We start from the raw sequence: 23,771 nt of genomic DNA, 5'->3' as shown, positions 1-23,771 counted from the left end.
TTTCATATCATTTACAAGTTTATAAATTACACAATTTTTTTGGTTTGGGAGTTGTATTAATGCCATCTCACTCACTAGACCTTAAGCTTTATAAGGGCAGGGATAGGATTACCTGGTTTACTACTTGCATTCCCTACCCCAAACTCTAGTACCTAGCCCAAAACCAAGCACATAGTAGGTGCTTAATAAATATTTGCTGAAGAAACGTGAGATAAGACTTCTCTGAATAACATACGGTTCACAATACACATGAAAATTTCACCACTCTAAAGAAAACATAAACTTCAATTTTCAAAATATGTTGTTCAGGAGCCAGCAAAAATAATGCTATTTAAAGCACTTGTACTATAAAATTGAGCTAACCTGAAGAATTTTAAACTAAAGTGTTTTATATCAGTATATCATATACAAACATACTCAACAATTCCAAATTTTGTAACTTAAATTCTACATTATTATAAAATCCTATGCCATACAACCCAAAAGTATAAAATACCAAAAATGAAGACACAGAAGCAGTTTTGTTACTGTTTGGGGAAGGGGAGGTGGAGTAAGGTTATGAATATGTCACACCAAAACTTAGAGGAGACCTGGATTCTAGTGCTAACTCCAAAATAAGTTAGTTGTGAGGCCTTGAACTGGTCATTTAATTTTTCTGGGAGTCAGTTTCTTCATCCATAAAATAAGAAGTACTTTTAATAACATCCACCTTCCGCATTCTATGAAAAAAAATCTACATTTTACATTTAAGTTTGAAAATACACAATTTCTTATGATTACAGTGACATAAGTAAATTTTAACTTTATTCTATTCTAATATTTTACATACCAGAAGTCAAATCTTTGTAGTTTTGTTGGTTTGTCAAAACCTGAGTAAGAACAGACCGCATTGCTCCTCCCATTTTAGTTAGATCTTCTAAAAAGGAAATTTGAGGTTCCAAAAGCTGAAGGACTTTGTTAAGGTCTTTTTCTGATGGTACATCAGCTGCTGAAAAAACATATAATTAACTTCCTTTAAAATATTTTGCTAAAAATAACAATATTTTATTCTTTTAAAATTACAGCAACTTGGGTAACAGTATTTTATAATCAAAAAATTAATATAAGAACTCTATTTAGAAGGCTGGCATTGGGGCGCCTGGGTGGCTCAGTCAGTTAAGCATCTGCCTGCAGCTCAGGTCATGATCCCAGAGTCCTGGGATTGAGCCCCACGTCCGGCTCCCTGCTCAGTGAGGAGTCTGCTTGTCCCTCTACCCCTGCCCCTCCACCCTGCTCATGTTCTCTCACTCACTTACTCTCTCTCAAATAAATAAATAAAATCTTTCAAAAAAAAAAAAAAAGGAAGAAGAAGAAGGCGGCAGTTATCCACCTAGCACCCAGCCTAGGGTAGACTTGCTCAGGAATTCAATCCTCTGAGAAAAAGTAGTTGAAGAAAAGAGACAACTTCTTAAGGTGTTAAGCACTTAATTTGGTTAAAAAGCATTCAATTTGAGGGTCCTATATTTCCAGATATATAAATGTAAATACAACATCATTTCAAAATTAGACAGTTTTTAAGAAAAAGTTAAAAATCACTTCCTAAAATAAAACAAGATAGAAATCAAATAATATTGAGAGTAGTGTAAGAATATTAGAACAAAACTACGTCAGCATTAAATTTAACCTGTGTAGCAAATAACCCATCCTCTATCATATTCTAAAAATATAGACTCATGTTAGTTGGAGGTCAAAGCAACTAAAATGAAAAATAATGGTTTTCATAAACATAAATGTTTTTTTCTAAAATAGCTTTTAAATACCAGAAAAGATATGCCTAGTAGAGCTGGAGGAAGAGAGAAGAAACTTGTACAGCAACTGAAAAAGAATATTTAAGAGGGAAAAAAAAGATTTTTCAGAGAAACTGAGGTCCTGAAGAAATGAAAAATGAGATTGAGAGTTCAGACATAATTAGCTAAAAGGATGCATATAAGGGAGCTAATAGGGGGCCTGTGTGCCCAGGAAAGGGGACATCAATTTAATTCAACATTTATTCAGCATCTACTACATGACAGGCACTGGGAAGCAAAACTAAATAAGACCTAGTTCCTACCCCCACGGAACTCACAACCCAGTTCACAGATGATCTGTGAATGAAATTCTAGATAACTCTGATTCCTGGGAACCAAACCAAAAAAACCTTAACTTTCTCAGTGGATAACTAATTCTGTACATTATTCATCTTATGTCCTCCGCAGTGACTTATGTAGTAACGTAACAAATATTTAACTAACATTTGTTCTTCATTTGCTAGGGCTCTAGATGAGCTCTGACATTCATCTGAGGATTGTAGGGTGAAATGAGAAATGGAACTCAAGGCATCTGTCAAACAACAAAATCTCTGAGCTTCTATTATCTCAGATTAAATGATTTCAAGTCCTTTCTTTAATTTTAAACAGTGATATCTACTCAAAGTAATGTAGTAATTTTTCCTGCACAGAAAGAAGAAATGAATGTTGAACATAAGTGGTAATAAAAAAGGAAAATTTCATGAACCTAAGTTCATGACACTCATCTTAAGACAAGTGCTTCCATTCATTCCTTTGTATTTTCAGATAATGGTAACATAATTATCAAAGCTATATACCTATGTCATCTATCTATTATAACTGCTAAATGTCCCGGAAGAAAAAAATAAACCTAATAAACTTTTGTATGAATTACTCTCTGATCAAAATAATTGTAAGTTTTAAGGTTCTCATAATAAATGATTTCTACTTACTATCTTTCTAAAACAGGACACTTATAATACAAAATGTAAATTTCCAAAAACTCTGTTAACTAGTATATGAGAAATAGCACAAGGGCAAGTTCAATAACCCAGCTGGTCTCTACTTACTTCATTATAAAGAGAGAGTTGTTTGGAGCTGAATCAAAATAATATTTCTTCCTGTATTTTAAGACATATACTCTGAGAGGAGTGGAAGTTGTTAACAAACGACTGCATATTTTGCTTAAAATGTAGAAATAAGAAGTGTTTGCTCACAATGAGAATAACATGGTACTTTTAAAAATGATGAAGATGCTTTATGTTTCTTCATACTTCAATGATGAGAGTAGATAAAAATGTGTGCCAAAGTTTCAAACTGGATTTAAGATTATTTATAGTAAATAATTTGAAACCTATAAGAGTAATTCAAGATGCAGTCCTTTAAATGATAAAAATACAAATATCATCAGAAAGGTAAAAGATCATAAAAAGTTAATAAATTTGTTTCATACCATACTATTTGGTATCTGTAATTCACAATATCAGACTAACAACTTTAACAGATAATATCTAAATCCAAAATATTTAACTAAAGTATATTAATCAAGATTGTGAATAAATCTCAAAAGGCAAAAAGAATATCTATAATTTGCATGTTTCTTTTTCTTTTCAATAATATTATGATGTTTAACCCCATACCTTCTACCTGTAATATAGGAGTGAGCAATTTGACTCTCTCACAAGTTGTTACACATGGAGAGGAATAAAAATATAGAGACATATACAAAAAAAAAAAAAGAGAGAGATGGTGAAATAGTAGTTTATCTTCTAAAACTCTAAGTTAAATTCACACATTTCCAGAACTTCTTAATTCTGTTCTATCATAATATAACTGTAAATAAAGTCACTTTAACCCCATAAAATGATTATTTCCTCATCAGCAAAAGGCCAAGTAAGTTTGATCCTAAGCATCTATGATCCCAGGAGCAGAAAGTCCCAAACTGTGCCACTACAAGGTATCTATGAGGTTATATAATTGATGTATACAAAAGTATGTTTTTATTTAGTTCCTGTATTTCATAGTCATCTCATAAAACATGTTAAGCAAAAAAAAGATAACTGAAAAAATTCACCTTGTTATTAATGCTAAACTCTGTTAACTGGGAACTTAAAAAGAATACTAACAAAAAGTAGATTAAACATACCTGGTTCATTATAGCCTTCTCTTAAGTACTGAATAAGACAAAAAATAAATCTTGGAAGAACAAATTCAGACATCATCAATAAGTCTTTGGGGACACAGGGAATATTCGAACTTGATTTAATTTGATGCCTTTTGCAAAACCTGTAATATGAAAAAGAAAAAAAATTAACAGTGATGTCTAATCTGCCAGGAACATATTACCTCTATATACAATACCCATAAATAGAATGAAGGCCATTATCAAAGCTGATTTATTACTCCTCCACAATTCTTAAGGTACCAAGTTAAGAAGCTATAGTTTTAATTAGTCTTTAAATAAAATATGTGGCTGAGGAGGATTTCCTCCTAATAAAAGACCGTACTACTTAGGTGCCAACTAGAATACAAAAAGAAAATCTCATTACAGGATTTAATTTTTTTAATGCAATTTATTACTTACACATAATACTTTATTACTTCCACCCTTTATAAACCATTGAATAGAAATTGGTCATTTCCTAAGAATTCACATTTTCTATTCCTTAACTATTTCTAACTTAATGAATATGTAAGTGACAGAAATAAAGCTTATTTGAAAATTCTGTATGGTACACATAAATATATGCATTCCTTTAACCTTGTTTATACTTAAAGTAGGACTGGTATACTTGAACAAAAGTGAAGCAAACTATTCAGTAGTCACAATCCGAACAATCACAAATAAGATATTTCGTGGCAATACAAAATAACCACACTAAACATAAAATGCCCAGAAACAAACTTATTAGGAAGAGTGCAGAAACTACCTTAGCTAAAAAACACAGATCTGAATAGAGAAAAACTACATTCTCAAATGGAAAAACCAATTTTATTTTTTTAAAAGTCAGTTCCACAAAGCTTAATGCTATTATAGTTAAATCACAATGAGACTAATCACAAACTAATTCTGAAGTTTCAATGGAAGAGCATATGTGTGAAAAAAAAATCAGTAAAACTCAGGAAAAAAATGATTATTGACAGTGACTCACACCTTAAAATGTAGTACAAAGCTATTATAATTAAAAATCTGTAGTAATACAATATCATCAGGGGAGCACAATGGAGTCTAGAAAGAGACTATGTATATTTGTGAATTTAGTATCATAAGTATGGCATATCAAGTCAATGTGGTAGGAAGAAGATTTTCAATAAATTGCTTTAGGACAATTGATTATTTCTATGCAGGAAGAAAGTTTTATTCTTATCTTACACCATATACAAAATATATTCCATACACATCAAAAGTGAAAAAAGTTACCAGGAAAAAATAAACTATTCCCCCTCCATTACCTCAAAGTATAGAAAGTATTAAGTAAAACTTTAAACCAAAACCCATAAATGTTAAGATAAAAATCGACTATATAAATCAAGCTTCTATACAGAACACAATTATAAATTGAAAAAAATATTTACAAGAGGTAAAACATAAAAGACTAACATTTTTGATAGTGAACACTTGAAAATGGATAAGAAAAAGAAAAAAAATATCAATAGAAAAATCAGCCAAGGTCATGAACAAGTCACCAAAAAATTGATGAATGGCCAATAAACATATGAAAAGATGCTCAAGTTCTCTAATAACCAAAGCAATGAACTTCATTAAAATAAAAAATGAGGGGTGACTGTGTAGCTCAGTCAGTTTGCCTTTGACTCAGGTCATGATCCCAGGGTCCTGGTCAGTCGGGAGTCTGCTTCTCCCTCTCCCTTTGCCGCTCCCCCTGCTTGTAAACACTCTATCAAATAAATAAATAAAATCTTCTGAAAGAAAGAAAGAAGAAAAAGGAAGGAAGGAAGGAAGGAAGGAAGGAAGGAAGGAAGGAAGGAAGGAAAAGAAAGAAAAAAAGAAAAAGAGGAAAGAAAGCAAGGTTCCAAATATAACAAAGAATTCCCTAAAGTGACAGAGAGCCCATCAGAATTTAAAAAATTAAATTAAATTTAAAAATTAAATTAAATTAAATAAATAATGAGTAACTAGAAAATGAGCATTTTGTAATGGCTTTAGAGAAAGGTTTATGGGCAAATTTTCCACTTGAGATCAGACGGTCACATCCTTATCAACCTTAGTATAATGAGAAGTAAAAAAAAAAAAAATCAGACATTGTGATATTTGTAAAGCACATAAAGCACACAGCACCGCTTAGGAAGTGTTCTTACCAAACATGCTGATTTTAACACCAAGTCTCGAGAGCTCACTTCCATTTATAAGAAGTATAGGAGCTAAAGGAAAAAGTTAAAAACACAAAAAAGCAAACAGACAAATCATGGACATAGGACAACAGATTCAATTTCTGTAACTTGTCAGTGGCAAGAGGAAAAAGGAGGTAGAAGGACCATTCTAGGTTTAAAAAAGCTTAAGAGACCCAATAAATATAATGTGTAAACAGATTGTAACAAACCAACTTTAAAAAAGATATTTTTTTAGACAACCAGGGAAATCGAATTATGAACTGGGTAATAGTTCATTAGATAATTTTATTAGGTGAGATAATGGCATTGTGGTGATGTAAGAATGTTCATGGGTATTTTATGATATTAAGGAATTATTTTGTGTAGGTATGATGGTAGCAGCATTGCATTTATCATTGAAAAATGAAGCCTTATCTTTTAGATATGGCTATATAAATACTTACAAATGAAATGCTATAATGTATGGGACTTGCTTCAAAATAATCTGGTGGGCTAAAATGAAATAGGAGTATACCAAGACCAGCTATGAGTTGTTAATTGTTGGAACTGGGAGATGGATACAGGGGGTTTCACTATGTAATGCACATTAAATAGAACGTGGGCCAATATCAAAGCCAATAAAGTATTCCCCTCAGATTTTTAAGGCACCAAGTCAAAAGAATGTAGTTTTAATTGGTCTTTAAATTAAAAACGTCACTGAAGGAGTTTTTTCCCTAAAAAAAGATCGCAGTGGTTGGATTCATTATGTGCATTGCTTTTATACATGTGTGAAATTTTCTGTACTAAAACCTAAAAATTTTTTAAAAGGAAATATTTGCATTTTTAAAGATAAATACCTAAACATGTCAGGGTGAGATAACAATGTTTAGAATTTCCTTCAAAATACTTCAACAAAACAGAAAAAGGACAAATGAAGCAAATGTGGCAAAAATCTTAATATATGTTGAATCCAGTGATGGGTATATGGAGGTTCAGTGCTCTCTTGTCTTTACATTTGTCTATGTTTGAAGATTTTGATAATACAAAAAAGCTTTTTCTTCTTGAGGATTGGGGAAGATTCACTTTACTAATTAGTTGTTGGAAAGCACATTCAGAAATTTCTCCTATCATATACATGGAAGTGTAAATAGATCCAGTTTTTGGTGATGCTTTAGCATTATCTATTAAAATTTTAAGTGCTCGAAAGTAAAAGAGCAAAGGAAATTTAAAAAAAGAAAAAGAGACAAACCAAGAAAAGACTCTTAACTATAGAGAACACACTGACTGATGGCTAACAGAGGGAAGGTGGGTAGAGGGATGGGTTAAACAGGTGATGGGGGATTAGGAGCACACTTGTGATGAGCGCTGGGTGTTGTATGGAACTAATTTTGTACATCTGAAACTAATAAAACACCATTTGTTAACTACACTGAAATTAAAAAACTTAATTTAAAAAAAAATTCAATAAGTGTTCATACCCTACTCTAACATTTCTATTTCTAGGAATTTATTATACAGAATTACTCCTAAATTTTCAAGACTATATCTACAGGGATGTTCATTATGGCACAGCTTGCAATGCAAAAAAGGGCAGAAACAGCTCATGTGTTCAGTAATAAAGGTTAACCAAATTATGGTAGATACATAAAATATTATGTTAAGAAGAATGAGGTATTTCAACAAGTACTGAAGTAGAATCATTATCTAGGATAAATTAAGTGAGAAAATGCATAATTGTGTATATATATTGTAATACCTTTGTAAGTAAAATTCTGGAGAAAGAATAGGAAGGAAAATATTAACACACATAAGAAAAAAATATTTATACCAAATACATGTATACCAAATTGGTGGAAATTAACCAGGAATATGATACAACATACTTCACTTTCTACATTAGCTCTACCTATAATGTTTGAACTTTGTATAACAAACATATGCATTAACTTTGTAATCAAAAGGAAAGAATTCACACTAAAAGCAAACAATAAGTTATGTCATTCATTCGGCTTTAGTTCCACAATTCAAATCATTAATTCTTAACCTTTCTGGGTTCATAGACCCCTTTGAGAATCTAATGAAAGTTATAACTCTTTCTTAAGAAAAATATATATAAACACAAAGATAAAACATTCAGAGTGTTTACACACTGCTGAAGTCTATCTATCCTTAAGGTGGAGCTTCCAAATGTTAGGTCAATAGATTACAGTGCAGAGATACAAATTTCCTCAGTCCTCAAGGCAGACAGATGGGCAGGGTCTGAGCAGCCTCCTCATTGCTTCTGTGCCCCATCCAAATATTTCCATATCTACCATATCATGAAACAGGTTAAGAAGTATTATATCTTAAGGTCCAAACCTTTATTTAAAGGTAAATATGGTGGGGTGCCTGCCAGGGTGGCTCAGTCAATCATATGACTTGATTTTGGCTCAGGTCATGATCTCAGGGTCATGAGATCAAGTCCCACACAGGGTTCTGCACTCAGTGCAGCATCTGCTTCTCTCCTTCACTCTCTGCCCCTCCCCTGCTTGTGCTGTTTCTAAATAAATAAATAAATAAATCTTTTTTTAAAAATAAATAAAAATAAAGGTAAATATGGTCGTGTCCGGGTGGCCAGTGGTCTAAGGCACCAGACTCAAGCACCTGCTTCATAAAGGTAAATGTGAATTAAAGAACTTTCAGCTGTGACATACAAAATCAAGGAAACATTTCTATTTTAAAAGGCTTTAAAATTTAAAAAAAAAATTTAAACCTATCTTGTGTGATTGAAGATAATTTAATTACACTACCTAGAAGCATAAATATGAAGGACAAAAAAACAGATGAAACGAATGCCAGAAGAATGGGAACACAGACACTAAAGGATGCAATGGAAAGCTTGACAGTTGAAAAGCAGAAAAAGAGAAAGGATTAGGTAAAGAAGGGCACAGAAAGCTCTTTAGACACTTTCCATGTAGAAAAGAAATGAATTCAAAAGTGCTACTGGGCAGAGAGTGAAGAACAATTTGAACAGAGTGTCAAGTGGCATCAAAGAGTGAAATTTCAACCTGGAACTACGCCCAAGGAACAAAAGTGGCCTAAGCAACCTAGGGCCTGGGATTACAGGAGTATATCAGATGGCTCTTGATTGAAAAAATTAATAGCCAAAAGGCTTAAGAACCAAGCTCTGTAAGCTAGTTTAAATAACGTAGGACTATGCAGTATGGGTACAACATATGATAAGATCGACAAACAAAATTGGTTTTTGTACTCCAGGCTGAACATAGTGTGGGAACTAAAACATCTTACATATTACATAGCAAGTGTTCAATAAAGACTTCAGCAAACAAAGACTAAATCTAAGAATAGGGGCACCTGGGTGGCCCAGCCAGTTAAGCCTCCAACTGTTGATTTCAGGTCAGGTCATGATCTCAGGGTCATGATATTGAGCCCCACGATGAGCTCCACACTGCACATGGAGCCTGATTAGGATTCTCTCCCTCCCAATCCCTCTTCCTCCCCACCCTGCTATAACACATTCTCTCCAAAAAATTAAAAATTAATAAAAAATAAAAAATTGCCTGGGTGGCTCAGATGGTTAAGCATCTGCCTTCAGCTCAGGTTATGATCTCCAGGTCCTGGGATTGAGTCCCATGTCAGGTTCCCAGCTCAGCAGGGAGTCTGCTTCTCCCTCTCCCTCTCCCTATCCCCCTGTTTGTGCTCTCTTTCTCTCTCTCTCTCTCTCAAATGAATAAAAAAAACTTTTTTAAAAAAATTTTAATAAATAAAAATAAGATTCTCTCTCCCTCTCCCTCGCACCTCCCCCACATCTCTCCCTCTCTAAAAAAAAAAAAAAAAAAAGAAAGAAAAAAGAAAAGAGAAAGGGACCAGAGATTCTTGGTGGTCCATTTGCAAATTACTAAGACTTAATGCGGGGTAGGAGGGCAAGAAGAAGCCAACTCAAATAACTCAATCACGTATTTCAAAAAACAGAAAAGCATCTAAGATAAGCTCCCCTAAAAATTAGCCTGTAGCATATACAACCCATTTCCAATTCAGCACAAATTATGCACATATACACTATTTTGCATATAATTTACGGTAATTCCAGAGATCCCTGAAAAGTCATGAATCCCAGATTAAAAGCCATTGAAATAATCTGTTCTCTTCATTTTACAGATGGGGAAATCTCAGAAATACTGAATGACATGCCTAACTAGTAAAATTTAGAAAAAATTCCCGAAGATCTCAATACGATAAAGATATATGGTCTCCACTAATCTTTGTATTTCATATGACCTTAGTAAAAATACCAATAAGGAATAATCAAAGTTACTATGGAAAAATAAAAATAGTTAAGAAAATTCTGAAAAATAAGGTAGAATAGCTTTATCATATATTAAAACAAAGTTAATCAAAACTGTATTAGAGAGCTTTTAAGAGAGCTTATATTCTAGAGGGTAGTGACAGATGTTAATGATAAATATTAATTAATATTAATAAAAGTCAAATAAAGATAAGGTAAAGAAAGGGGGAGCTGGGTCAGAAATTCAGTTCCAAATTCACCTATATGTTCTTGTGCCATTTCTCTAGATATACATTTCTACATCTCTAATTTATATGGACTAAGGTACAGATTCACCTCATGTCTAAAATGGTTAGATTACATGAATAGTTAAGAAATAAAGGAAACAAATTCCACCTATATAGTTTTAATATTATTTGGTGAGACCTAAAGTACTACGAAAGCAAAATATTTATGAAAACTGTAAGTTCTGGAGGTGCCTGGATGGCTCATTTGTTAAGCATCTGCCTTCGGCTCAAGTCATGATCCCAGAGTCCTGGGATCGAGCCCTGCATCGGGCTCCCTGCTCAGAGGGGAGCCTGCTTCTCCCTCTGCCCTGCCTGCTGCTCCCCCTACTTGTGCTCTCTATCTCTTTCACATAAATAAAATCTTTAAAAACAAAACAAAACTATAAGTTCTAAATTCAATTTCAGTGTGCATATAAGACTTGAAAATCAACTACGAGATGTACAATTATTAAATTATTAAGTAGTAAATAAATTATAAATGGAATGCTTGAAGAAAGAAAGAAAATAATGTGGTAATGGTACATAAAAAGTGTACCGGTGGCGCCTGGGTGGCTCAGCCAGTTAAGTGATCTGCCTTCAGCTCAGATCATGTTCCCAGGGTCCTATGTTGAGCCCCACATCGGGTTCCCTGCTCCATGGGGAGCCTGCTTCTCCCTCTCCCTCTGTCTGCCATTCCCCCTGCTTGTTCTCTGTCAAATAAATAAATAAAATCTTGGGGGAAAAAAGTGTATCAATGGACAAATTAATTATTATGTATCCAAAAACAGACTCAAATCCATGTGGAATTAATTATGACAAGGCAGATTTCAAATCTTTGCAGAAAACACGGTTTATTCACTGAAATGGTATTGAGATGGAGTAACGAGCAAAGATTTGGGGGAGGAAGAATCTCCTCATACCTTATACCATGATAAATAAGACCCATATTAAACTTCTACAGCTGAATATCAGAAATGAAAAACACACCACATGGGATAACAGATTAGACACCAGAAAAAAAAAAAATCAGTGATTTAACTGACTTAACAATTTTAAGAAACTATCCAAAATAAAGAACAGAGACTGAGAAAATGAATAGAACTTAAGTGAGGTATGGGACAATAACAAGCTGTCTTGCGTTACACTGGAAACCCAAAAAGGGGAGTAGGGAGACTATGTGAATGACATGCTTAACTAGTAAAATTTAGAAAAAATTTCTGAAGATCACAAAAGACATACCATAGACTTAGAATATGTGAAAAATGGCTGAAGTTTCTCCAAATTTGCTGAAAACCATAAAATCACAGATTCAAAAACTCATCAAACTGCAAGCAGAATAAACTTTTTTTAAAGCCATATGAAGGCACATCATAACCAAATTGCTGAAAACAGGGATAAGAATAAAATCTCCAAAGCAACCTGAAGAAAGTGACCCATTATGTACAGAACAATAAAGATACAAATGACAACAGACTTTTCATCAGGAACTGTTCAATCAGAACACAATGTAGAAACATATTTAAAGTGCTAGAAGAAAACAAGCAAACCTGTGACTCTAGAATTCTAACTCAAAGAAAAAAAACTCTTCAAAACTGAAGATAAATGAAAACTTTTCAGAAAAATCTGAGAATTCTTTACCATCATACCTGCACTACTAGAAAAAGTAAAGGAAGTTTTTCAAGCAACATTATGATAAGCCCACATGGCAGGAAACTGATCCTCCTGTCAACAGCCATGTGAGCGACCCACCTTAGAAGTGGATCTTCAAGTCTCAGCAAGTCTTTAGGAGACTGTAACCCCAGCCAATATCTTTACTACAACCCCATGAGATGCTATGTCAGAATGACCAGGTCAGCCATTTCCAAATCCCTGGTCCACAGAAACTATGAGATAATAAATGTTTGTTGTTTTAAGCTTCTAAGTTTCAGAGTGATCTGTTACACAGTGATAGCTAATGAAAACACTATCAACAAAGTAGACTTAACTGACAATAATAGAACACTATACCCTACAATAGCTGGACGCTCATTCCATTCTTCATAAACTATGTCCCAATAAAGTCCTTTTTCCATGTTTACGAAGCACTGGGATGTTATTAACTCACAGAATTATAGAGTCAAACATGCAGACCTTTTCAAATGATCTACACTGTATACGTTTATCAACATACACATTAATACACCCACTCTCCGTCCCCCTTCTCTTACTGAACTGTGGCCCTTAAAAATTCATACACTGAAGCCCTAATCCCCAGGGGCACCTGGGTGGCTCAGCTGGTTGAGCATCCAACTCTTGGTTTCAGCTCAGGTCATGATCTCAGGGTCGTGAGATCAAGCCCCATATCAGGCTCTGCACTCAGTAAGGGATCTGCTTGAGATTCTCTCTCTCTCCCTCTACCCCTCCCCCCACTTGTACACACGCTCCATCTCTGTCTCTCTAAAATAAATACATAAACATTTAAGAAAAAAAATTTTTTGAAGCCCTAACCCCCAGTGTTACCATAGGTGGAGATAGGACGTTTGAGGAAGTAAGGTTAAATGAGGTCATAGGGTGGGGCCCTAATCCAATACAAGTGGTGTCCTTATAAGAAGAAAAAGAGACACGAGGGATACACAGGTACACAGAGGAAAGACCATGTGAGGATACAGGGAGAAGGCAGTCATCTACAGGCCAAGGAGAGAAGCCTCAGGAGGAACACCTGCCAGCGCCTTGATCTTGGACTTCCAGCCTCCAGAATCATGAAAAATAAATTTCTGTTGTTTAAGTCCCCCTGTCTGTGGTATTATGTTATGACAGCAAGCTGACTATATACTCCATCAGTAGGACACAACTGCCTACATACACAATGGAGCCAGCACTGAAATTAGTCCAGACCAGACTGATGACTTTTCAGTACTGACAGGCAGAAAATATCAAAGAATGGTATGGATCTTAGAGATCCATAATGAATATGGATCTTATCAACTTTACGGTATTGAAGCATTTTAAATTGACATTACATAAACTATGTTCACAGACCACAAAGGAATTAAACTAGAAATCAATAAGAGACATACATTTAAAAATCCTTAAAATTTGAAAATTAAATAACACAGCTGTAAACAATGCATGGGCAAAGAATAAATAAAACTATATCGTGACAATTTTTTTGTACCTATCGTATTTGCAAAGACCAAAAGTTTGATGATATACTGTCTTGGCAAGGTATTAAAGAAATGGATATTCTCATTGTACTGACAGAAAGAGTGTAAATTAACATACCAAATATGAGGACAATTTGTAAAAATGTATCAAAAGTATAAATGGACACCCATATGACCAAGTAATTCAAGGGATTAGAATCAGGACTGCCTAATTTCTAATCTAGAACTCTTTTTCATGATACCTATAAGAAGATTTTCTCAAGGCACAAGAAAAGAATTTTCATATGGTGTCCAGGTGAAAGAGATAAGCTTTAAAATGTAGTCTAGGAATAATAAAATACTGTAACTCCCATAGTTTTCGATAGCTTGAACAATCAAAGAGAAAATCAAAATCAGAGCTAATTCAAAAAAACCCCTACCAAGCAGGAAGCAAAGACTGGCACTTGGCCAGCGGGCATAACCCACGGGCCCACCCTATGAGGGTTGATAAGGACCTAACCTGTGGCCCCACCCAATCACAGAGTCCAGCTAGCTACACCACTCAGCCAGGGAGTACAGACGGTGACTCCACCCTACCAGAGGAGATTATGGAGCCCAGCCAACAGCCCTGCCTGATCACAGAACCCAGTCAGCAGCCCCACCTAAATGTAGACTCATTTGGCAGTACAACCCCAAATTGAGAGTGGACCCCTCTCAACTTCAGAGCACAGGCAGTGGCCCCACCCAACAAAACACCCACGAAGGAAATGCTGCCTGCCAGTGGACAGTATCAGATGACCCATCCAGAATCCCAGGCTGGGCTGAATGAAGAAAATCATTCCCTTCCAAGTGAACTTGTAAATACTGGAAGAGGAGACCACTTCTTCAAATGCACAGATACCAATGCAAGAAAGGAGGATTAAGAAGAATCAGGTAAACCTGATACCACCAAAGGAAATCAATAAAGTTCCAATAACTGACCATGAAGAAACAGAGCTGAACTAAACGAACTAAAGAATTTTCAGAATAATCCTCTTAAATAAGTTCTATGAACTACAAGAAAATTCAGATAGACAAGCAAAAATAGGAGGAAAATACATGAGTAAAATAAGTTCAAAAGAAATGAAAATCATTTTAAAAACAAATCCTAGAGCTGAAGAATATAACTTAACTAAAAAATTCAGTAGAACTCTTCAACAGCAGACTTCACCAAGAAGAAAGAATTCATGAACACAAAAGACAGGTCATTTGAAATCAATCATCCAGTCAGAGGAGCAAAAGGAAAAATGAATGAGAAAGAGTGAAGAAAGATACAGGACTCCTAAGATACCACACAAACAACATACACATTATGGGACTCACAAAAGGAGAAAAGAGAGAAGACCAAAGTCTACTAAAAAAATAATGGCTGAAAACATTCCAAATTTGGGTAAAATAAATGGACATTAAGATTGAGGAAGCCCTTGGGGGCGCCTTTTTTTAACCCTCTATCTTGCTTTCTCCAGTAAGAACCTATGACCACCGAGTTCCCACACTTGACTGTAAACGCCATGAAAGCAGGACCTCCTGTCATTTAGTCTACTGCCAGGAATAGAGAGGTGATTAATCAGTATTTGCTGAATGCATGTATGTGTCTCTTGTACAATGTGCTCAGAACATCATGTGAACAATACCTTTACTATGACATGAAAGAATTTTGGGACACAGTCTAGTGATGAATGAAGTAAGTTCTAAAAGCATGATCTCTCAGGGCGCCTGGGTGGCTCAGTCGTTAAGCGTCTGCCTTCAGCTCAGGGCGTGATCCCAGTGTTCTGGGATCGAGCCCCACATCAGGCTCCTCCACTGGGAGCCTGCTTCTTCCTCTCCCACTCCCCTTGCTTGTATTCCCTCTCTCGCTGGCTGTCTCTATCTCTGTCAAATAAATAAATAAAATCTAAAAAAAAAAAAAAAAAGATTCAAGAAGCCCTAGAGTCCCTAAGTAGGTTGGGCCCAAAAAGGGCTACACTGAGACACATTATAATTAAGTTATCAAAAGTCAAAGACAAAGAAAAATTTGAAAGCAGCAAGAGAAAACAGCTCATCATATAAGTGAGCTCCCATTAAGTCTATAAATAAATTTCTTTGCAGAAATCTTGCAAGCCAGGAGAGAGTGGGATGATATATTCAAACTACTGGAAAAAAAAACTGCCAACCAAGAATACCATGCCCAGCAAAACTGCCCTTCAGAAATGAAGGAGGTGGCGCCTGGGTGGCTCAGTCAGTTAAGCGTCTGCATCTGGCTCAGGTCATGATGCCAGGGTCCTGGGATCAAGCCCCGCATCAGGCTCCCAGTTCATCAGGGAGTCTGCTTCTCCCTCCTGCTCATGCGTGCTCTCCCTCTCTCTCAAATAAATAAAATCTTTAAAAAAAGAAAGAAAGAAAGAAGAAATACTTTCCCAAAATAAAAAAAGCTGAGAAAATTCATCGCCCTAGACAAGACTTAAAAGAAATGCTAAAGAGAATTCTTAAAAGCTGAAATGAAAGGATGCTAATTAATGTGAAAATATAGAAATGCATAAAACTCACCAGCAAAGATAAATATACAAAGTAAGATTCTCTAATAAAGGAAATATAGGAATGTATAAAATTCACCAGCAAAGGTAAATATACAAAGTAAGATTGTCTAATATTGCAAAGTGTGCAAATCACTTTCAACGCTTGTTTAAAAGCTAAAAAATGAACATACTAAAAATAACTATAACTACAATAATTTAAAATATAAAAAGACATAAAGTGTACTATCAATAATCTAAATGTGAGAGGGAGAAATGTAAAACTACAGAGTTTTAGGTTGTTATCACCTTTAAAAAGGTTGTTCTAAGATATTTCATGTCAGCCTCATGGTAACCACAACAGAAGAACCTGTGGTAGGTATACAAAAAAGTTAAGAGAAACAAATCAAAGCATGTCATCACAAAAACACATCAAATCACAAAGGAAGAGAGAAAAAAGGAACTGTAAGAGTCAAAAAGCAATTAACAAAACAGCAGCAAAAAGTCCTTATCTATGAACAAATACTAAATGTAAATGGATTAAATTCTCCAATCAGAAGTCCTAGAGAAGCTGAATGGGTTTTTAAAATCCAATGACATGCTGCCTACAAGAAACTCATGTTAGCTTTATGGGGCACACATAAGCTGAAAGGGATGGAAAAGATATCCCAAGTAAATAGTAGTTAAAAGAGAGCAAAAGAGGCTGCACTTACATCAAATAAAATAGACTTTAAGTCAAAAATGGTCACAAAAGAAAAAAAAAAGTTACTACATAATAAGATATCAATTAATCAAGAAGATACAACAACTGTAAATATTTATGTACCTAAACATCAGAGCACCTAAACATGTAAAAGAAGCAGTAACACAAATGAAAGAAAAAATTAACGGCAATACAATAATAAGAGACTGTGATAAACAATGGATAGATCACCCAGACAGGCAATTAATAAGGAAACAGCAGACGTAAACATTATAAACCAAATGGACATAACAGACACATACAGAACGTTCCATCCAACAGCAGAATACACATCCATCTCAAGACAGAACATTCTCCCAGAAAGATCATATCTCAAGCCGCAAAACAAGTTTTAACAAATTTAAGCAGACTGAAATTACATCTTTTCTGAACACAATGAAAACTATAAAACTAGAAATCTGTAACAGGAGAGAAATTGGGATTCTCACAAATGTGGGGAAATAGACAATACACTCCTGAACAACCACTAGGTCAAAGAAGAAAGGAAAATTCTAAAAATAAAAAACTAAAAAATCTTGAAAGAAATTAAAATAGAAGCACAACAAACCAAAATCTACAAGATGCCCAAAAAAGCAGTTCTAATTGGAAAATTTATAGCTATAAATGCCTACATTAAGGAAAAAGAAAGATTACAAATAAACTACCTAACTCTACATATCAAGGAACTAGAAAAAGAAAGAAAGAAAGAAAGAAAGAAAGAAAGAAAGAAAGAAAGAAAGAAGGAAGGAAGGAAGGAAGGAAGGAAGGAAGGAAGGAAGGAAGGAAGGAAGGACAGGCCAAGTCCAAAGCTAGCAGAAGAAAGAAAATAGAAAAGAGCTGAAATAATGAATGAAAAATCAATAGAAAAGAACAACAAAACTTAGACTTGGTTTTTTGAAAAGATAAACAAAACTGACCAATCTTTACCTAGACTAATCACAAAAAAAAGAAAAATTATTCAAATTAATAAAATAATAAATGAAAAAGGAGAAATTACAACTGGTACCACAGAAACACAAAGGATCATAAGAAGTTACTATGAACAATTATACGCAAACGAATTAGACAACCTAGAAGAAACGGATAAACTTCTAGAAAGATACAATTACTGAAGACTGAATCAACGAAAAAAAAAAAAGAAAGAAAATCTGAACAAACAAATAACAACTAAGGAGACTGAATCACTAACCAAATATCTACCAGCCAAAAAAGCCCAGGACCAGATGGCTTCAGTGGTAAATTCTACCAAACATTTAAAGAAAAATTAATATCAATCCTTAAAATCCATAAAGCAATCAGTAAAATAACAAGATAATAAGAAAATAATAAACCAACAAAGGAGATAAAATGGAAACAAAAAAATACTCAATCGAAAAGAAGGCAGAAAAGAGGAAAAAAACAAAAGTAGATGGGATAAATAAGAAACAAGTTCCAAGATGACAAACTTAAAATCTTTAAACTTGTATTTATTTATTTATTTGAGAAAGAGAGTAATCAAGAAAGAGAGAGAGAGAGAGCACAAGTGGGGGCAAGGGCAGAGGGAGAAGCAGACTCCCTGCTGAGCAGGTAGCCCAATGTGGGGCTCGATACCAGGACCCTGGGATCATGACTTGAGCCAAAGGCAGACACTTAGCCAACTGATCCACCTAGGTGCCCAATACATACTTTTTTCAAGTGTATATGGAACATTCACCAAGATAGACCCCTATTCTGGATTATGAAGGAAACCTTTAAAAAAAAGTTAACATTTTTAAATAAATTGATATATATGTATGTTCTCTGACTACAACAGAATTCACCTAGAAATTACTACAAAACATAATCTGAGAAGATCTCCAAAACTTCTAAATAACCCATGGCCATAAAGGAAATCACGGAAAACAGAAAATAGTTGGAACTGAATAAAAGTAAAAACATCAAAATCTGTGGGTTGCCTCTAAAACTGTACATAGAGGGAAATTTATAACACCAAACACTTACATTAGAAAAGAAAAAGGTCACAAAGCATTGATCTAAAATGCCACCTTAAAAAAAAAAAAAAAGAATGACAAAACAAGAAGGAAGACAGTAATAAAGAGCACATATAAATGGAATGAAGAACAAATAGGAAAAAAAAAAAGATAGAAATCAATAAAACCAAAAGCTGATTTCTTAAAAAGGGCAACAACTGCGACAAAGAAATGAAAACAAGAATATCACTAGATAACCTAAAGACATTGAAAGAATAATAAAATATTACAAAGGACATTTTGCCCATAAATTCATTTAGATGAAATGGACCAACTCCTTGAAAGATTAAAACTGCCAAAGCAAACACAATAAAAAAAGGTAACCTGAATAAGTACTACATCATTAAAGAAATTAAATTTGTACTTAAAAACATTCCAACAGTAAATACTCCCAACTTATTATTGTTTCACTGTCAAATTTCACCAAACATTTGAGGGAGAAATAGTTATATTCTACATAAACTCTTTAAAAAATATAGAAGGAAACCTTCCCAACTTATTTTATGTAAGTAGCTTTAGCTTTATCTTGATACTCAAATCAGACAAATATATTACCAAAGAAGAAAACAAAGATATTACAAAAGAAGTCCAATATTCCTCTTGAACATAGATACAAAAATCCTCACATCAAAATACTAGGAACTTGAATCCAGCAAGACAATAAGAAAAAAAAAAAAAAGACAATACATCGTAACCAAGCAGAGTTTATCCCAGGAATGCAAGACTGGTTCAATACTCAAAAATTATTCCATGTAATTCACCATATCTACAGATTAAAAAAGAAAAATCATACAACTATCTCAATAGAAGCAAAAAAAACCACTTGACAAAATCTAACAACTCATTTGTGATTTAAAAAAAAAAAAAATTTCTCAAGGGCACCTGGGTGGCTCAGTTGGTTAAGCATCTGTCTTCAGATGGGGTCATGATCTCCGGGTCCTGCGATCAAGCCCCGCATCGGGCTCCCTGCTCAGCAGGGAACCTGCTTCTCCCTCTCCCTCTGCCTCTTCCTTCTCCTCGTGCTCTCTCTCTCTCAAATAAATAAATAAATCCTTAAAAAAATAATAGAATTTAAAAAATTTTTAATTCTCAGCAAACTAGGAATAGAAGAGAAATTCTTCAATCTGATAACAGGCATCTAACAAAATCCTACCACTAATATCATATTTAAAAAAAGATTTACTTTCCCCTAACATGAGATACAAGACAAGAACGTCCACATTCACCACTTCTGCTCAATGGTGTAATGGAAGTTCTGTTACTAATCTGAAAATGCAAATTTAAAAAGTATGTTTATATCCAACAGACCAACACACACACACACAATATGTGTGTGTATGTGTGTGTATGAAGAATAGCACACTCTATGACATAGCAATCCCTCTCCCACAAATCTATCCTAAAAAAATTCTAGTATATATACACAAAGAGACACATGGGAAAATGTTCACTGCAGCCCTGCAAACAATGAAAAAATGTAAAGCATCTAATTGTCCCGTAGCAAAGAAATAGATCGCCAAACCATGGTTTAATCATACCACAGAATACTTAGTAGCAGTTAGAAATGAATCCATATTAGTAACTTGGTAAGTGAAAAAGGCAAGCTTCAAAAAGATTCATATAATTTATGCACAATTTTAACACTAAAACAATCCATATTTGTTTAAATGTAGCAAAAGTACAAAACATGCATGGATTTTCACACAGGAATTTCAGGGTAATAGTAACCCCTGCAGAGGGAAAGAGAAAGGAAGGGACAAGATGACCCTTAGTTTTTTGGTCAAAAAAAGCTCTATACGGGCACCTGGGTAGCTCAGTCGTTAAGCGTCTGCCTTTGGCCCAGGCCGTGAACCTAGGGTCCTGGGATCGAGCCCCGCATCAGGCTCCCTGCTCTGCTGGGAGCCTGCTTCTTCCTCCCCCACTCCCCCGGTTGTGCTCCCTCTCTCGCTGGCTGTGTCTCCCTCTGTCAAATAAATAAATAAAATCTTTAAAAAAAAAAAGCTCTATAGCAAATAGGGCAAAAGGTTAACATCTATTAATCTCAGTGGTGAGTACAAAGGTATTTTTTATATTACTTTTGTACCTTTCTATATATTGAAAATGTTTCATAGCTGAAAATAGTTTGAATGGGTTTTATATAACATAAAAATGATTAGGAAATACGATTACAATCTAATAAGACTTCCAAATTGCTCTGTTGTAGTTAAACCTTATTACAATGAAGATGACTAGAGGTTACACTTCCAGCTCAAGTAGAATGTTCTACACTAAGAATCTGTCTATACCATTTCTGGTAAACTAGCAATGGGAGGAAAAAAAAATTAAAATGAGCACAGAAAAGAGAACAAAAAATTTCTTCAACTCTTTCCTTCAAGCTCTTCAATCATGAGAAATGTCATGTTCCCTTGCTTGAATTCATGACCTGAGTTAGATGGATATTGCAGTAGAGAAAATTCTAGATTCACAGGGAAGAAAATTTCACAAGTAACCCGTGTAAATCCATGGATACATACATAAATCATTTAAGAGATTAGTTCTAACACTCTCCCTACAAAATCAATAAACACAAAATATGATACAATTGACCAATTTACTAAAACTCTATGTGTGAGAGGATATAAATAAAAGAGGTAGATATGGCACAGGTCTTTATCATCATATCTTTATTGAAAGTTTTTATTTGTAAAGATATAACCTAGAGATGACAAAAAATTGTTATAATTCAAAAAATCAAATCCTGCAATACAGTTTCACACTGTACTTATGTTACAGGAGTGTTGCCCCGACAGATCAGCTTGACAGTGAAAGTAAAACTTGCCACCGGACTTTGCAGAAGATACAACATGAAACTTCAAGAACAGGAATATATGTAGTGAGTTAAAGAAATAATGGAGGATCCCACTGCAATGGAGATTATTAAGTTGGCAGTGCAAGGAGAGGCCACATGTGAGTACAGGTGGTCCTTGAAAGAGAACTCTCACTAGAATATGAAAGGATACTACAATTAGAATATCACTGTGTTGCAAACCCTAATAAAAATATGGATCTGGACAATAATAAACAATAGCTACTAAAATCTTTAACAAGATAGGTAACTTTATAATAAATGGATCACACTGACAAATCTGAGCCCACAGATTAACCCTAGCATTACCTAAAGGAGAAACAAGGAAACATTCTGTAGCTCCTGATATGATCCAACAGGAAGTATAAAACCATTATGAAGTTTCCTTGCTAAACAAAACAAAAAAATAGAATCTAAAATTTGATCAAGAGTGTAGATCCCAACCACTGGTTTATAGGAAATAATGGGCAGAGGAACAAGTTAAACATCGCATCTCAAGATGGAATCAGTAATACCCAGAATGCGGGTTCCTTCAACTAGTAAATTGCAGAGACAAAAAAAAAAAAAAAAAAGGGAGGAGGGTGGTGAAGAATCCTAAGAGATATAACACCCAAACACAATATGAGGGCCTCGTTTGAATCCTAATTCTAAATCAACCTTAAGAGATCATTCATGAAACAACTGGGAAAATCTGAACATACACTGGATATTTGAAGACTTTAAGAAATAATTGTGAATATTCAGGTGTGGTAAATGGTACTGTGGTTGTTCTTTTAATTGTCATAAAATATACATAACATAAAACTTATCATTTTAACTTTTTAAGTGTACAGTTCAGTAATATTAAGAACATTCACACCGTTGTGCAGCCATCACCACAATCCATCTCAAGAACTTTTTCATCTTCCCAAATTAAAACTCTGTCCCCATTCCCCTCTCCCTCCAGCCCCTGGCAACTACCATTCTACCTTCTGTTTCTAAAATTAAACTATTGCGGGTACCTCATAAAAACAGAATCATACAATATTTGTCCTTTGTATTCAGTTTATTTCACTTAGCATAGTCTTCAAGGATCGTCCCTACCGTAGCATGTGTCTGAACTCCATTCCTTTTAAAGGCTGAGTAATAGTCCATCTTATGTATATACCACATTTTGCTTACCCATTCATCTGTCAATGGACATTTGGGTTATGTTTTATTTTTAAGAGTTCACATCTCTTTACTGAGGTACATACTCAAATATTTATAAGTTAAATTATAAGATAGTTGAGATTTGCTTCAAAATACTCCAGTTTGGAAAGAAAGGGCACAGGGCGGGGGGGGGGGGGTTAATAAATGAAACAATATATCGCTTCTCACTTAACAGATTAACAAATCTGTTAAACTGATAACACCAGGGCCCCTGGGTGGCTCAGTAATTAAGTGCCTGCCTTTGGCTCAGGTCACGATCCTAGGGTCCTAGGATTGAACCCTGAGTCGTTGAGCTCCCTGCTCAGCAGGAAGCCTGCTTCTCCCTCTCCCACCCCCCCCCTTGTGTTCCCTCTCTTGCTGTGTCTCTGTCAAATACATAAAATCTTTAAAAAACAAATAAGTAAAAATAAAATACCAAAACACCATATATATTGGCCAGGATGTGGGGAAACATGCTCTTTCATTCATTGTTGGTAGAGTGTAAATTCACATCTTTGGAGGGCTCTATCAAAGTTTAAAATGTACATTTTCTTTAACCAAGATAATAGCTTCTAGCAATTTATCCTCACCCATGTGCACACACATATACACAAAGATGTGCATATAAGCATACTGACTGCAACAATGTTTATAATAGTCCAAGACT

General features: G+C 34.6%; 1 protein-coding gene across 7 annotated transcripts in view; it reads right to left on the bottom strand.

The window, feature by feature from the left end:
* UBR3 (ubiquitin protein ligase E3 component n-recognin 3) overlaps positions 1 to 23,771 on the bottom strand; it is a 240,858-nt gene that overhangs the window by 192,687 nt on the left and 24,400 nt on the right. For 5 of the 7 annotated variants that reach the window (XM_087861299.1, XM_045780091.2, XM_045780116.2 and 2 more), the window contains exons 2-3: positions 3,952 to 4,091; positions 830 to 988 (exon numbers count right to left, since the gene is read on the bottom strand). In XM_087861299.1, coding sequence (XP_087717425.1) covers positions 830 to 988; positions 3,952 to 4,091 — 299 coding nt within the window. The remainder of the gene's footprint in view (positions 1 to 829; positions 989 to 3,951; positions 4,092 to 23,771) is intronic. The other 2 variants (XM_045780099.2, XM_045780133.2) reach the window with 1 other exon arrangement.

Source organism: Ursus americanus, chromosome 1, assembly GCF_024610735.1.
Source record: "Ursus americanus isolate L20-20 chromosome 1, mUrsAme1.1.p, whole genome shotgun sequence".
Classification (NCBI taxonomy): Eukaryota; Metazoa; Chordata; class Mammalia; order Carnivora; family Ursidae; genus Ursus; species Ursus americanus.
This window is presented reverse-complemented; position numbering and strand designations above follow the sequence as displayed.